This window comes from Bombina bombina, chromosome 6 (genome assembly GCF_027579735.1).
Source record: "Bombina bombina isolate aBomBom1 chromosome 6, aBomBom1.pri, whole genome shotgun sequence".
Classification (NCBI taxonomy): Eukaryota; Metazoa; Chordata; class Amphibia; order Anura; family Bombinatoridae; genus Bombina; species Bombina bombina.
Window position 1 is genome coordinate 303,338,719 of NC_069504.1, and position 17,089 is coordinate 303,355,807.

The window sequence follows — 17,089 nt, forward strand, 5'->3', positions numbered from 1 at the left end:
TATCTAAGGAAAGCCTATTTATATTCAGGTCATCTTCTCAGGCCTGCAATTTCTTTGGCTGATGTTGCGGCTGCATCAACTATTTGGTTGGAGAATTTAGCGCAACAAGAATTGGATTTTGACATATCTAGTATTGTTCGTTTACTACAACATGCTAATCATTTTATTTGTGATGCCATTTTTTATATTATCAAAATTGATGTTAGATCCATGTCTTTAGCTATTTTAGCTAGAAGAGCTTTGTGGCTTAAATCTTGGAATGCTGATATGATATCTAAGTCTAGATTATTATCTCTTTCTTTCCAAGGTAATAATTTATTTGGTTCTCAGTTGGATTCTATTTTTTCAACTGTTACTGGAGGAAAGGGTTTTTTTCTGCCTCAGGATAAAAAACCTAAGGGTAAATCTAAGGCTTCTAACCGTTTTCATTCCTTTAGTCAAAATAAGGAACAAAAATCTAATCCTTCCCCCAAGGAATCTGTTTCCAATTGGATGCCTTCCTCAAATTGGAATAAATCCAAGCCTTTTAAAAAACCAAAATCAGCCCCTAAATCCGCATGAAGGTGCGATCCTTATTCCAGCTCAGCTGGTAGGGGGCAGATTAAGGTTTTTCAAGGATTTTTGGATAAATTCTGTCCAAAATCAATGGATTCAGAGCATTGTCTCTCAAGGGTATCGAATAGGATTCAGAGTAAGACCTCCTGTGAGAAGATTTTTTTCTCTCACGTATCCCAGCAAATCCAGTAAAAGCTCAGGCTTTCCTGAAGTGTGTTTCAGACCTGGAGTATTCAGGGGTAATCTTGCCAGTTCCTTTTCAGGAACAAGGTCTGGGGTTTTTTTTTCAAATCTATTCATTGTCCCAAAGAAGGAAAATTCATTCAGACCAGTTCTGGATCTGAAAATTTTGAATCGTTATGTAAGAGTACCAACTTTCAAGATGGTGACTATAAGGACTATTCTGCCTTTTGTTTAGCAAGGACATTATATGTCTACAATAGACTTGCAGGATGCATACCTTCATATTCCGATTCATCCAGAACATTACCAGTTCCTGAGATTCTCATTTCTAGACAAGCATTACCAGCTTGTTGCTCTTCCATTTGGCCTAGCAACAGCTCTATGAATCTTTTCAAAGGTTCTAGGTGCCCTACTCTCTGTAATCAGAGAGCAGGGTATTGCGGTGTTTCCTTATTTGGACGATATCTTGGTACTAGCTCAAGTCTTTACGTTCTGCAGAATCTCACACGAATCAACTAGTGTTGTTTCTTGAAAAACATGGTTGGAGGATCAATTTACCAAAAAGTTTCTTGATTCCTCAGACAAGGGTCACCTTTTTAGGTTTCCAGATATATTTAGTGTCTATGACTCTGTCTTTAACAGACAAGAGACGTTTGAAATTGGTTGCAGCCTGTCGGCACCTTCAGTCTCAGTCTTTCCCTTCAGTGGCTATGTGCATGGAAGTTTTAGGCCTCATGACTGCAGCATCGGACGCGATTCCTTTTGCTCGTTTTCACATGAGACCTCTCCAGCTTTGTATGCTGAATCAATGGTGCAGGGATTATACAAAGATATCACAGTTAATATCCTTAAATCCCAATGTTCGACACTCTCTGACATGGTGGTTAAATCACCAGTGTTTAGTTCAAGGGGCTTCCTTTGTTCGGCCAATCTGGACTGTGATCACTACAGACGCAAGTCTTTCATGTTGGGGAGATGTTTGGGGATCTCTGACAACACAAGGGGTTTGGAAATCTAAAGAGGCAAGAATACCAATCAATATTTTAGAACTCCGTGCAATTCTCAGAGCTCTTCAGTTTTGGCCTCTGTTGAAGAGAGAACCGTTTTCATTTGTTTTATTTGTTTTCAGACAGACAATATCACAACTGTGGCATATGTCAATCATCAGGGTGGGACTCACAGTCCCCAAGCAATGAAAGAAGTATCTCGGATACTTGCTTGGGTGGAATCCAGCTCCTGTCTAATCTCTCCGGTTCATATCCCAGGTGTAGACAATTGGGAGATGGATTATCTCAGCCGTCAGACTTTACATCCAGGGGAGTGGTCTCTCCATCCAGATGTGTTTTCTCAGATTGTTCAGATGTGGGGTCTTCCAGAGATAGATCTCATGACCTCTCATCTAAACAAGAAACTTCCCAGATACCTGTCCAGGTCCAGGGATGTTCAGGCGGAAGCAGTGGATGCGCTGACACTTCCTTGGTGTTATCATCCTGTTTACATTTTTCCGCCTCTAGTTCTTCTTCCAAGAGTGATATCCAAAATCATCATGAAACAAGCGTTTGTGTTGCTGGTGGCTCCAGCATGGCCACACAGGTTATGTATGCGGATCTTGTTTGGATGTCCCGTTGCCAACCTTGGCCACTTCCGTTAAGGCCGGACCTTCGGTCTCAAGGTCCGTTTTTCCATCAGGATCTCAAATCATTAAATTAGAAGGTATGGAAATTGAACACTTAGTACTAAGACATAGAGGTTTCTCTGACTCAGTGATTAATACTATGTTACAAGCTCGTAAATCTGTCTCTAGAAAGATTTATTATCGAGTTTGGAAGACCTACATTTCCTGGTGTTCTTCTCATAAATTCTCTTGGCATTCTTTTAGAATTCCTAGAATTTTACAGTTTCTTCAGGATGGTTTGGATAAGGGTCTGTCTGCAAGTTCCTTGAAGGGACAAATCTCTGCTCTTTCTGTTTTATTTCACAGAAAAATTGCTAAACCTCCTGATATTCACTGTTTTGTACAGGCTTTAGTTCGTATTAAGCCTGTCATTAAATCAATCTCTCCTCCTTGGAGTTTTAATTTGGTTTTGAAGGCTTTACAGGCTCCCCTGTTTGAGCCTATGCATTCTTTGGCCATTAAACTACTTTCTTGGAAGGTGTTGTTCCTTTTGGCCATCTCTTCTGCTAGAAGAGTTTCTGAGCTATCTGCTCTTTCTTGTGAATCTCATTTTCTGATTTTTCATCAGGATAAGGCGGTTTTGCAGACTTCATTTACATTTTTGCCTAAAGTTGTGAATTCTAACAACATTAGTAGAGAAATTGTTGTCCCTTCCTTGTGTCCTAATCCTAAGAATTCTTTGGAACGATCCTTACATTCTTTGGATGTGGTGAGAGCTTTGAAATATTATGTTGAAGCTACTAAAGATTTCAGGAAGACTTCTAGTCTATTTGTTATATTTTCTGGTCCTAGGAAAGGTCAGAAGGCCTCTGCTATTTCCTTGGCTTCTTGGTTAAAGCCCCGCCTCAGAGAATTACAGCTCATTCTACTAGATCAGTCTCCACTTCGTGGGCTTTTACGAATGAAGCTTCAGTTGATCAGATTTGCAAAGCAGCAACTTGGTCCTCTTTGCATACATTTATTAAATTCTACCATTTTGATGTATTTGCTTCTTCAGAAGCAGTTTTTGGTATAAAAGTTATTCAGGCAGCTGTTTCAGTTTGATTCTTCTGCTGATGTTTTAAGTTTTTCTTTTCATTATGAGAATAACTTATATTTTGGTTTGTGGATAATTTTTTCAGCGAGATATCGCTGTTGTGTATTTTTAGCCCTCCCTCTCTAGTGACTCTTGCGTGGTGTTCCACATCTTGGGTATTGATATCCCATATGTCACTAGCTCATGGACTCTTGCCAATTACATGAAAGAAAACATAATTTATGTAAGAATTTACCTGATAAATTAATTTCTTTCATATTGGCAAGAGTCCATGAGGCCCACCCTTTTTATGGTGGTTATGAAGCACAATTATTTCCAAATTCCTTTGTTGATGCTTTTTACTCCTTTCTTTATCACCCCACTATTTTGCTATTTGTTAAACTGAATTGTGGGTGTAGTGAGGTGTGTATTTATAGGCATTTTGAGGTTTGGGAAACTTTGCCCCTCCTGGTAAGATTGTATATCCCATACGTCACTAGCTCATGGACTCTTGTCAATATGAAAGAAATTAATTTATCAGGTAAATTCTTACATAAATTATGTTATTTCACTCAATAAAATGCAAATCAATTTATAGCTTTTTTTAAATGCGTTTTTCTGGATTTTTTGTTATTCTGTCTATCACTGTTCAAATAAATCTACTTTTAAAATTAGAGTGATCATTTCTTTGTCAGTGGGCAAACGTACAAAATTAGCAGGGGATCAAATAATTTTTGTATGTATATGTGTTTTTATATATATATATATATATATATATATATATATATATATATATATATATATATATAATATTCTGCTTGTGATTACACATAAAGAGGTCTCAGTTTACATACTGCAGTCTTATGTCCATGTTTTGACACATTATACTGTATTTATATACACTATATTGTATTTGTTCTGGATAGTATTTACTTTTTCATTCTGCATTCTGCAAATCAAGGTAGATTTTGCAGATATTATTATAAGGTGATAACTTCCTGTTTAACTATTTTATTGAACAAGGAGCTAACTGGATCTGTCCCCCCACTTATGTTCAATATCATCCTTAGAAGTTAGATCCACAATCAATTTTAATTTTATGGATTTCAAATTTATTTCTATATACCTTCCTGCTCAACTTTGCAATGCCTGTTTAGTCCATCTAATGCATAATTAATTATATTTTGCATTTCCTTCTAGAGACACGTCAGCTTCCATAGAGAGGTACTTATAATTTTGCTTCAGCTTTTAAAAAGATTTTATTTGCTCCGCCATTTATGAGGTTCTGGCTATGCATGTTTCATTAACTTACTTTCTCACACACTGTCTTTAGTCGGTGCGTATGCTACTGACATTTCCTTCAGTAAAAGTTACTCTGGCTTCTTTCCTTAAATTTCCTGCACAGACAGGAGTCCCCTCTTTACTTTCATACAGGTGGTGAGAGTCTATGATCCTTTGCTCTTGGGAATTACTCTTCCTTACCACTAGAAGGCAAAGATTCCCAAAACCCAAGAGCTCTATAAAACTCCTTCTACATCACAGGTACCTCAATCTATTTTGCCTCAGCTGGAGGTGGTCTAAAATGAAGACGTGTATTTGATTCTTCAGAGAGAGGGGTTTTCAGTTTATATTATGGCCCAGTTTCCCCTCAAAGTACAGTGCTTGTCAGAAGGATATTTATGGGGTATTGTTTTTTTTATAATTTTTTCACCTCATGGGAACTTTATTAGAAACCTTCCATATTTGTCACAGGAACTTTTCTTCTTGCCTTCTTCTATGGATCTGCAACATTACATAACCTCTGCTGATATGTTTCAGTACTGGTTTGGCTTTCTACTGGTAGTTACTGGTAGATGAGTGTCTATTGGTAAATACCATGCTTTTTAATCTCACACCAACAGACTGTTGTTGTTTCTTCAACAGCATGGTTGAAACATCAATTTTTCAAAGAGTTTCTCAGTCAAAGGTGAATTTTCTCTGAGATTTCCAATAGATTCAGTTTCTATAAAACTTTCTCTAACAGAGTAGAGAAGTTTAAAATTGGTGTCAGCTTGTCTGAACCTTCAGTCCTGTTCATTTCCCTCTGTTGCTCTTTGTTTGGAAGTTCTGGGTCTCATGATGACACCCTCATTATATTTGCTCAATTTCATGAGACCTCTTCAGCTTTGTATGCTTCAGCAGTGTTACAGGGATCAAACTCTATCTCAAAAGATTTTTCTAAATCCCAGTAAGAGTTAGTGGCTGGATCATCTGTTCACTATTCAGGGGGCTTCTTTTGCTCATCCTACATGAACTGTGATCATTACACATGCAAGTCTTCCAGGTTGGGGAACTGCTTGGGGTCTCTGAGAGCACAGCGTTTTAGGCTCCTTGGTAGGCGAGGTTGCCAATAAATGTTCTAGAACTCTGTGCTATTTTCAGGGCTCTTCTGACTTAACCTCTATTGAAAAGGGAGTCTCATCTTGGTTTCTAATCAGACTATTTTTCAGTAGTGGCTTATGTCAATCACCGTGGGGGGGGGGCGGGGGAGATGACTCACAGTTCCCTAGCCATGAAGAGTGTCTTTTATTCTCTCATGGGCAAAAGTCAATTCTTGTATAGTCTCTGCAATTCATATTCCATGAGTGAACAACTGGGAAGAAGATTTTCTCAGTCATTAGTCTCTACATCCAGAGGAGTGGCCTCAGTCGGGAGATTGTTGTCCCTTCTTTGTGTCCTAACCCCAAAAATGCTTCACAGAGATATTTGCATAATTTAGATGTTAGGACATTGAAATATTATATTGGTGCTACTAAAGACTGTAGACAAACTTCTAGTTTGTTTGTTCACGTTTCTGTTTCTAGAAAAAGTCAGAATGTTTGTGCTGTTTCTCTGTTCTCTTAATAATGCTTACTTAGAGGCAGGTCAGCCTCCACTGAAACAGATTATTGCTCATTCTGCTAGGTCAGTTGCCACTTCTTAGGTTTTCAAGAATGAGGCTACAGTTTACCAAATTTGCAAGGCAGCTACTTGGTCTTCTTTGCATACCTTTACAAAATTCTACCATTTGTATGTGTTTGCTTCTTCTGAGGCAGCTTTTGGTAAGAAGGTCCTTCAGGCAGTTGTCTCCCCTTGGTTACATTATTTTGCCTTGTCTGATTGATATATTTGGTCTTATTTATTCATTTTTCCTTTGGTATAGTTTTTGAAAGTTAAGTCCCTCCCATTTTCTTTTATGGTGGTGAGAGTCCACGAGACCCACCAATATTTATTTTTCAGTTGACGGCAGTTCTAGTATGCACCTCATTTACCATGCTTTGTTCTTTCCTTCTACTCTATTTACTCTTTTCTCAGCTATACGTTAGACACCAGAGAGGTGAGAGGGATTAAAAGCTTGTGGAATGTTGGTTATCTTTGCCTCCCCCTAGTGGTCAGGAGTTAAATCCCACAGGTAATGGCTCGTGGACACTCGCCACCATGAAATTATTGAATTTAACAGGTAAGCATACATTTTTTTTAATTTCTTTTTTTCTTTTTTTAATTTCTTATGCAGGAAATGGAGAAATCAGAAAAACTTAGGATAGCCAAAAGAAATTTGGAAGTTCTTAATGAAAAGCTTACAACAGATCTAAAAGAAACTAGATGCAGTTTGAACCTTGCGGAAAGCAGAGGCCCCCATTTGGCAGGCTTAGACACAAAAGCATGGAAATCAGTTGTTGTAAGCAAGTAAGTGTAAATATATTTTTTTATGTGTCTATGTAGATTTTGATATTGTAATGATAAAAATAATGATAAAATTATAGCAAAAAAAAATAATCTTTTTAGCATCCTGTATCTCATGATCATATTTCTTTTGTACACTGTATTTAATAGTAGTGTTAAGGACACAGAGAAGTAGTTTTAAGTACTAGATATGTGCATTCAGAGGTTTCGGATACCTACGAATGTGGAAGAAGGCGGTCACTCGTGCCGTTTGGCTTGTTTTGGGAACCAAATTTATTTGGCTCTGAAAATAGCCGAATGCACAAGTGGGACGCCTTCCCACGCATTCGAGGTATCCAAAACCTCTGAATGCACATATCTAGTTTTAACTTTCTAATTTACCTCTTTAATCTAATTTGCTTAATTCTCTTGCTTTCCTTTGTTGAAAAGCATACCTATGTAGGCTAAGGAACAGCAATGCACTACTAAGGATAGAGCTGCTGACTGGTGGCGGCACTTATATGCCTCTTGTCATTGGCTCACTGTATGTGCTCAGCTAGCTCCCAGTGGTGCATTGCTGCTCTTTCAACTAAGGATACCAAGAGAATTAAGCACATTTAATAATAGAAGTAAATTAGAAAGTTGTTTAAAAGTGTGTGCTCTATCTAAATCATAAATAATTGGGGTTCATGCCCCTTTAAGTTTATGTATATTTATGCAATATTAGATAATAATTTGCTAGAGCATATGTATGGTGCAATTGAAAATCCTTTCACAACTGACTATGTGGGCATTGAGTTAAACAGATTGTACTTTTTTTGGCCCTGTTTGGTATTTCAGTAGTATTTTAAAATTTGAAGTAGAATCTAGAGGGTCAGTGAGGTATGTGTGAGAAACTTCAGACCATTTATAACAATGATGCAGAACATTTATACTTGGGAGCTGGAGATAGCCTTGTGTGCCTGAATGACAAATTACTCACTGGTGCTCACAAAGGCCCTGATATTCAAAGCATTGACAGACTGATGAGAAACTGCCTTTCATCCATCAATCTGATGATATTTTTAAAAAACGGGACAGACCCACTTGTCTGCACTTTCTAGGGGCGGGAGGGGAGCTGGCAGTGTTTCAAATGTTCCTATACAGTGCAGACAGTGTGCTCACTGAAACCAAACACGGTTTCTATGTCGGAACACTTCAAATAATGCTTGTGTGACTTAACTGTATCTATACCTACACTAACTGCCTCACACTGTAAAGTCTCTCCACTGAAAAGTCGGTGAGACAAACATGGCTGGCACCCTACTTGTAACCTGCACTTCAAAGGTCGGAATATATCGCACTGCTGGAGATGAATCCCAAACAAAGTACAGGTTACTTTCCCTGGAAAGCCCGGCTAACTCCCACAGAACGCCTACACCTTTGTGTAAAAGACTTTATAAAGAGGCACATAATGGGCTTGTTTTTTATTGCCTCTATGGGTTTTAACTCTAGTCTTGGAAGCCTTTTGAACAGTTAAATAAAGCATTCCCTGCTATTCTGTTTATATTGATTTTTTTAGGGTAGTAACAACATTTTACCTGGTTGCATGTTTCTTTAGATGCAGCACAGAATTTAGAGACATATTGCGCTTTACTGGTTGTTATTTATAGCACACCTTCTTAATACTGTTCCCCACAATAGCACTCTAGACATCACATAATAACCTAAAAGGCAGCGCTGCAGTATAAAACAAAAATCTGAGAGAAATTTCTTCAAAATATAATTATTTGCTTACTATATACACATTGAAATGCAATAGCAGTGAGACATCGAGTGAGATGGGCGGGGCCTATTTTTGCACCTCAGTTGCGCAGTTGTTTTTCCCAGGCAAGCAGCAAGCTCCAACTCCGGTGGGCCCTTGTGAGCAGTATTGGGCCAAATTGAAGGTTTAATCTGATTTTACAGACCCCTGAGGGCAGGTAGGCGCCACAGCAGGGCTGTGGCGAGGTGCAGGGGGTGTTTTTTATTGAAATAAACGTTTTATTGTATTTCGTTTATTTCTGGTAAGGGTTAAGTATTCCTTTCCTTGTGGGGCAAACTTAGCTGCAAAGTTGGGATGCTTCTATCATAAAATTGGGATAATTTTATTGTTTTCAAGCAGTTTTGGAAAAATTGTATGCTTTTTTTCTCTTAAAGGCACAGTACCGTTTGTTTTGTCACTAAATAAAGTGTTTTCAAGCCTGTTTGTGGTCATTACTACCCTGTTTAACATGTCTGACATTGAGGAAAACCAATGTTCCATGTGTTTAGAAGCCATTGTGGAACCCCCACTTAAAATGTGTCCCTCATGTACTGAAAGGGCCTTACATTGCAAAGAACATATTTTTGCTGATAAAAGTATGTCTCAGGATGATTCTCAGTCAGAAGAGAATCAGGTTATGCCATCTAATTCTCCCCAAGTGTCACAACCTTTAACGCCCGCACAAGCGACACCAAGTACTTCTAGTGCGTCTAATTCTTTCACCCTGCAAGATATGGCCGCAGTTATGTCTACTACCCTCACAGAGGTATTATCTAAACTGCCTGGTTTGCAGGGGAAGCGCAGTAGGTCCGGTATGAGAGTAAATGCTGAGCCCTCTAACGCTTTATTAGCCATGAAACAAGGGGTGTGTATCAAACTGTTTGTGAGACAGACTGGCCTACCTCTAGGTTTGCAAAAAATCTCACAAATTTGCAACCATGGATGCTAGACAGGACAACAGGAAGAGTTAGAGGTGGCGCCTACGGCTAGCTGTCTTAAAATGAATAAAAAAAAATTTTTAAAAAAAAGTTAATAATTTTGTAAGATCAATAGTGTACATCAACGTTATAATATTAAAAAAGTGTTTTGTGAAAAAAATGTACCATACAAAAATATTTGTAAAAGTGAATAAATAAAATATTTTATTGAAAAGAAATATATTGAAACACAATAATGATGGTAAATAATGTATTTAATATAATAAAAATGTATTGAACCCAACAATTACTGGATGCGTGACTAAGTTGCTGGATTCTATAGTATGGATGTATATTTACTAGATGCTGGTTGAGAATCCAATGAGCGGGAATATACTTCAAAAAAAAAGAGAAAATATATAATAAGTATATCAATAGACACTAAAAAAGGCTCAAAAAAAAGAAAAAAATTTGTAATGAAAATTCGAAAAGTTCAGAAAAAGTGAACAAAAGAAAAAGACAAGAAAAAATATTGAAAAAATGGCAAGAAAAAATATTGAAAAAATGAAAAAATATATATGAAAGAATAAAAAATATATATATAAAAACAATGTTTCTATTTACGTTTAAAAATGCTGCAGCAAAAAAAGGGGGTAATAAAAGCTGACACTTGAAAATATGTGTACAATCAACTTCTTTGGAAAAGACTGTGTTCCTGGATATATATATAAAATCTCTAGGTTCCCACGTCGATCTTTTGATCTTCACAACAATCCTAGAAGTTATATATCGTCTCCTGGAGAGTTAATGAAAGTCTATAATGTTGCTATTGTTGCACTGTAGCCATAGAGACTTGTTATCCGACAATTCTGATAGTATGTATCAATTTCAATGTTAGTATTGAAAGTAAGGTATATATGAATCTTCTTCTATAACAATGTTGCAAATACTTGCTAGAGTGCAGTTCCTTTAAAAGCGGAGCAACCAATGTTGTTTCAAAGGTGCTCACTTATAGTTTTAAGGTAAATCTCTTGACATATATTTTTATGTGTTGCGTAAAATCTTTTCATATGGGACAAGAATTCTTTCAACGATCTTGTGTATGTTATATTATCTTCATAGACATACAAATGAAAAGAATCTCTTACCCGATCCTACAATAGTTCTGTTTTCAGCGACGCCAATAATAGTGTGTAGTGGCGTTTTTCTCCAGACCGGAAGTAGCTGTGTAACGAAGGATCCGATCATCAAATACCTTCCTTTGTGTCAGTAAATAGGTGAAAGAAATCTTTTCGGCGATCTGCCAAGAAGCTCCTATCGTCCAGTGAGTTGAAGAATTATCACTTTAGGCGGACGGTTTTGGGAAAGGAAAACTATAACTGGCCAGTTATTCGAAGAGTAAATGCTGGAGCTGGTTATCTTCTACGCGTTTCGGCTTTTAAGACACAAGCCTTTATCAAGTATACCAGATCCGGCTTCTCCCAGGTATTTAAAGGGTTTCCTGTTAACCCTTCATTGGCTGGAACAAAATTTTGTTAACGTGTGCAAGTTACCTTGTAGTTATTGAAAAGGTCATCACTTAATATTGCTATTGTTATCCTTTAATCCATTGTATATTTTACAATCATATATACCTTAGACGCATGTTAGTGATATTTTATTATACTTTATGAAGAAGATTGAACTTTCACAATAGAAAATCGATATTTCTCTTAAGTGTATTCAGTCCACGGGTCATCCATTACTTATGGGATATATTCCCTTCCCAACAGGAAGTTGCAAGAGGATCACCCAAAGCAGAGCTGCTATATAGCTCCTCCCCTCACATGTCATATCCAGTCATTCTCTTGCAACCCTCAACATAGAAGGAGGTTGTGAGAGGAGTGTGGTGTTTTATACTTAATTATTTCTTCAATCAAAAGTTTGTTATTTTTAAATGGCACCGGAGTGTGCTGTTTTTTTCTCAGGCAGTATTTGGAAGAAGAATCTGCCTGTGTTTTCTATGATCTTAGCAGAAGTAACTAAGATCCACTGGCTGTTCTCGCACATTCTGAGGAGTGGGGTAACTTCAGAAAGGGAATAGCGTGCGGGGTCCCCTGCAAATAAGGTATGTGCAGTAAAATAATTTTCTAAGGAATGGAATTGACTAAGAAAATACTGCTGATACCGATGTTATGTAAGTACAGCCTTAAATGCAGTGGAAGTGACTGGTATCAGGCTGATTAATGTATATACAGTAAAGTAATTTTCTAGGAATGGAATTTGACTAAGAAAATGCTGCTATTACTGAAGTAATGTAATAAGTAATAAGGTATCAGGCTTATCAATAGAGATACATACTCTTTAAAAAAAAAAAAAAAAAAAGATGTTTAAAACAATTGCTGGCATGTTTAATCGTTTCTGTGAGGTACTTTGGTGATAAAATTTATTGGGGCATGAATTTTCCACATGGCTGACTTATATTTCTGCATGGAAACAGTTAACTGAGGCTTCCCACTGTTGTAATATGAGTGGGAGGGGCCTATTTTAGCGCTTTTTTGCGCAGTAAAAATTCAGTCTCTGTCTTCCTGTTTCTTCCTGCATGACCCAGGACGTCTCTAGAGAGCTCAGGGGACTTCAAAAGTCATTTGAGGGAGGTAATCAGTCACAGCAGACCTGTGACAGTGTGTTTGACTGTGTTAAAAAACATTTTTTTCTATATTATTTATCCGGTTGGGTATTAAGGGGTTAATCATCCATTTGCAAGTGGGTGCAATGCTCTGCTAACTTAATACATTTATTGTGAAAATTTGGTTGCTATAACTGATTTAGTTCATTGTTATTTCAACTGTGACAATTTTTTGTGCTTCTTAAAGGCGCAGTAGCGTTTTATTTAGTGCTTGTAAACTTATTTCAAAGTGTTTTCCAAGCTTGCTAGTCTCATTGCTAGTCTGTTTAAACATGTCTGACACAGAGGAATCTGTTTGTTCATTATGTTTGAAGGCCAGTGTGGAACCCCATAGAAATATGTGTACTAAATGTATTGATTTCACTTTAAATAATAAAGGTCAGTCTTTATCTATAAAAGAATTAGCACCAGACGACGAGGGGGAAGTTATGCCGACTAACTCTCCTCACGTGTCAGTACCTTCGCCTCCCGCTTAGGAGGCGCGTGATATTGTGGCGCCAAGTACATCAGAGACGCCCATACAAATCACTTTACAAGACATGGCCACTATTATGAATAATACCCTGACAGAAGTATTATCTAAATTGCCAAAATTAAGAGGCAAGCGTGATAGCTCTGGGATAAGGACAGAGCGCGCTGGTGCGGTGAGGGCCATGTCTGATACTGCGTCACAGTTTGCAGAACATGAGGACGGAGAGCTTCATTCTGTGGGTGACGGGTCTGATCCAGGGAAACCGGATTCAGAGATTTCTAATTTTAAATTTAAGCTTGAGAACCTCCGTGTATTGCTAGGGGAGGTTTTAGCGGCTCTGAATGACTGTAATACAGTTGCAATTCCAGAGAAATTATGTAGGCTGGATAGATACTATGCGGTGCCGGTGTGTACTGACGTTTTTCCTATACCTAAAAGGCTTACAGAGATTATTAGCAAGGAGTGGGATAGACCTGGTGTGCCCTTTTCCCCACCTCCTATATTTAGGAAAATGTTTCCAATAGACGCCACTACACGGGACTTATGGCAAACGGTCCCCAAGGTGGAGGGAGCAGTTTCTACTTTAGCTAAGCGTACCACTATCCCGGTGGAGGATAGTTGTGCTTTTTCGGATCCAATGGATAAAAAATTAGAAGGTTACCTTAAGAAAATGTTTGTTCAACAAGGTTTTATCTTACAGCCCCTTGCATGCATTGCGCCTGTCACTGCTGCTGCGGCATTCTGGTTTGAGTCTCTAGAAGAGGCCATTCACACAGCTCCATTGGATGAAATTATGGACAAGCTTAAAGCACTTAAGCTAGCTAATGCATTTGTTTCTGATGCCATTGTACATTTAACTAAACTAACGGCTAAGAACTCCGGATTCGCCATCCAGGCGCGCAGAGCGCTATGGCTTAAATCCTGGTCAGCTGACGTGACTTCTAAATCTAAATTGCTTAATATTCCTTTCAAGGGGCAAACCTTATTTGGGCCCGGCTTGAAAGAAATTATCGCTGACATTACTGGAGGTAAGGGTCATACCCTTCCTCAGGACAGGGCCAAATCAAAGGCCAAACAGTCTAATTTCCGTGCCTTTCGAAACTTCAAGGCAGGAGCAGCATCAACTTCCTCCGCTCCAAAACAGGAAGGAACTGTTGCTAGTTACAGACATGCCTGGAAAACTAACCAGTCCTGGAACAAGGGCAAGCAGGCCAGAAAACCTACTACTGCCCCTAAGACAGCATGAAGGGATTGCCCCCTATCCGGAAACGGATCTAGTGGGGGGCAGACTTTCTCTCTTCGCCCAGGCGTGGGCAAGAGATGTTCAGGATCCCTGGGCGTTGGAGATCATATCCCAGGGATATCTTCTGGACTTCAAAGCTTCTCCTCCACAAGGGAGATTTCATCTTTCAAGGTTATCAGCAAACCAAATAAAGAAAGAGGCATTTCTACGTTGTGTACAAGACCTCCTTGTAATGGGGGTGATCCACCCAGTTCCGCGGACGGAACAAGGGCAAGGATTTTACTCAAATCTGTTCGTGGTTCCGAAGAAAGAGGGAACCTTCAGACCAATCTTGGACCTAAAGATCTTAAACAAATTCCTAAGAGTTCCATCATTCAAAATGGAAACTATTCGAACCATCCTACCCATGATCCAAGAGGGTCAGTACATGACCACAGTGGACTTAAAGGATGCCTACCTTCACATACCGATTCACAAAGATCATTATCGGTACCTAAGATTTGCCTTCCTAGACAGGCATTACCAGTTTGTAGCTCTTCCCTTCGGGTTAGCTACGGCCCCGAGAATCTTTACAAAGGTTCTGGGCTCCCTTCTGGCGGTTCTAAGACCGTGAGGCATAGCGGTGGCTCCGTATCTAGACGACATCCTGATACAGGCGTCAAGCTTTCAAATTGCCAAATCTCATACAGAGATAGTTCTGGCATTTCTGAGGTCGCATGGGTGGAAGGTGAACGTGGAAAAGAGTTCTCTATCACCACTCACAAGAGTCTCCTTCCTAGGGACTCTTATAGATTCGGTAGAGATGAAAATTTACCTGACGGAGTCCAGGTTGTCAAAACTTCTAAATGCTTGCCGTGTCCTTCATTCCATTCCTCGCCCGTCAGTGGCTCAGTGCATGGAAGTAATCGGCTTAATGGTAGCGGCAATAGACATAGTGCCATTTGCGCGCCTGCATCTCAGACCGCTGCAATTATGCATGCTAAGTCAGTGGAATGGGGATTACTCAGATTTGTCCCCTCTACTAAATCTGGATCAAGAGACCAGAGATTCTCTTCTCTGTTGGCTTTCTCGGGTCCATCTGTCCAAGGGCATGACCTTTCGCAGGCCAGACTGGACGATTGTAACAACAGATGCCAGCCTTCTAGGTTGGGGCGCAGTCTGGAACTCCCTGAAGGCTCAGGGATCGTGGACTCAGGAGGAGAAACTCCTCCCAATAAATATTCTGGAATTAAGAGCAATATTCAAGGCTCTTCTAGCTTGGCCTCAGTTAGCAACACTGAGGTTCATCAGATTTCAGTCGGACAACATCACGACTGTGGCTTACATCAACCATCAAGGGGGAACCAGGAGTTCCCTAGTGATGTTAGAAGTCTCAAAGATAATTCGCTGGGCAGAGTTTCACTCTTGCCACCTGTCAGCGATCCACATCCCAGGCGTGGAGAACTGGGAGGCGGACTTTCTAAGTCGCCAGACTTTTCATCCGGGGGAGTGGGAACTTCATCCGGAGGTGTTCACTCAACTGATTCGTCGTTGGGGCAAACCAGAACTGGATCTCATGGCGTCTCGCCAGAACGCCAAGCTTCCTCGTTACGGATCCAGGTCCAGGGACCCGGGTGCGGCGCTGATAGATGCTCTAGCAGCCCCTTGGGTCTTCAACATGGCTTATGTGTTTCCACCGTTTCCACTGCTGCCTCGACTGATTGCCAAGATCAGACAGGAGAGAGCATTGGTGATTCTGATAGCGCCTGCGTGGCCAACGCAGGACCTGGTATGCCGACCTAGTGGACATGTCGTCCTGTCCACCATGGTCTCTACCTCTGAGGCAGGACCTTCTAATACAAGGTCATTTCAACCATCCAAATCTAATTTCTCTGAGGCTGACTGCATGGAGATTGAACGCTTGATCCTATCAAAGTGTGGCTTCTCGGAGTCAGTTATTGATACCTTAATACAGGCACGGAAGCCTGTTACCAGAAAAATTTACCATAAGATATGGCGTAAATATTTATATTGCTGCGAATCCAAGAGTTACTCATGGAGTAAGGTTAGGATTCCTAGGATATTGTCCTTTCTACAAGAGGGTTTAGAAAAGGGCTTATCTGCTAGTTCGTTAAAAGGACAGATTTCTGCTCTGTCTATTCTTTTACACAAACGTCTGGCGGAAGTTCCAGACGTCCAGGCTTTTTGTCAGGCTTTGGCTAGGATTAAGCCTGTGTTTAAGACTGTTGCTCCGCCGTGGAGCTTAAACTTGGTTCTTAAAGTTCTTCAAGGTGTTCCGTTTGAACCCCTTCATTCCATTGATATTAAGCTTTTATCTTGGAAAGTTCTGTTTTTGATGGCTATTTCCTCGGCTCGAAGAGTCTCTGAGTTATCTGCCTTACATTGTGATTCTCCTTATCTGATTTTCCATTCAGACAAGGTAGTTCTGCGTACTAAACCTGGGTTTTTGCCTAAGGTAGTTTCTAACAGGAATATCAATCAGGAGATTGTTGTTCCATCATTATGTCCGAATCCTTCTTTTGCATAATCTGGACGTAGTCCGTGCCCTGAAGTTCTATTTACAGGCAACTAAAGATTTTCGTCAAACTTCTTCCCTGTTTGTCGTTTACTCTGGACAGAGGAGAGGTCAAAAAGCTTCGGCAACCTCTCTCTCCTTTTGGCTTCGTAGCATAATACTTTTAGCCTATAAGACTGCTGGACAGCAGCCCCCTGAAAGAATTACAGCTCATTCCACTAGAGCTGTGGCTTCCACCTGGGCCTTTAAGAATGAGGCCTCTGTTGAACAGATTTGCAAGGCTGCGACTTGGTCTTCGCTTCACACCTTTTCAAAATTTTACATATTTGACACTTTTGCTTCTTCGGAGGCTGTTTTTGGGATAAAGGTTCTACAGGCAGTG

General features: G+C 39.6%; 1 protein-coding gene across 1 annotated transcript in view; it reads left to right on the forward strand.

Moving 5' to 3' along the window:
• The window catches only part of CEP290 (centrosomal protein 290), an 862,077-nt gene that overhangs the window by 747,922 nt on the left and 97,066 nt on the right, over positions 1-17,089 (forward strand). The window contains 1 exon segment of the mRNA XM_053716925.1: positions 6,961-7,133. Within this exon segment, the coding sequence (XP_053572900.1) occupies positions 6,961-7,133 (173 nt within the window).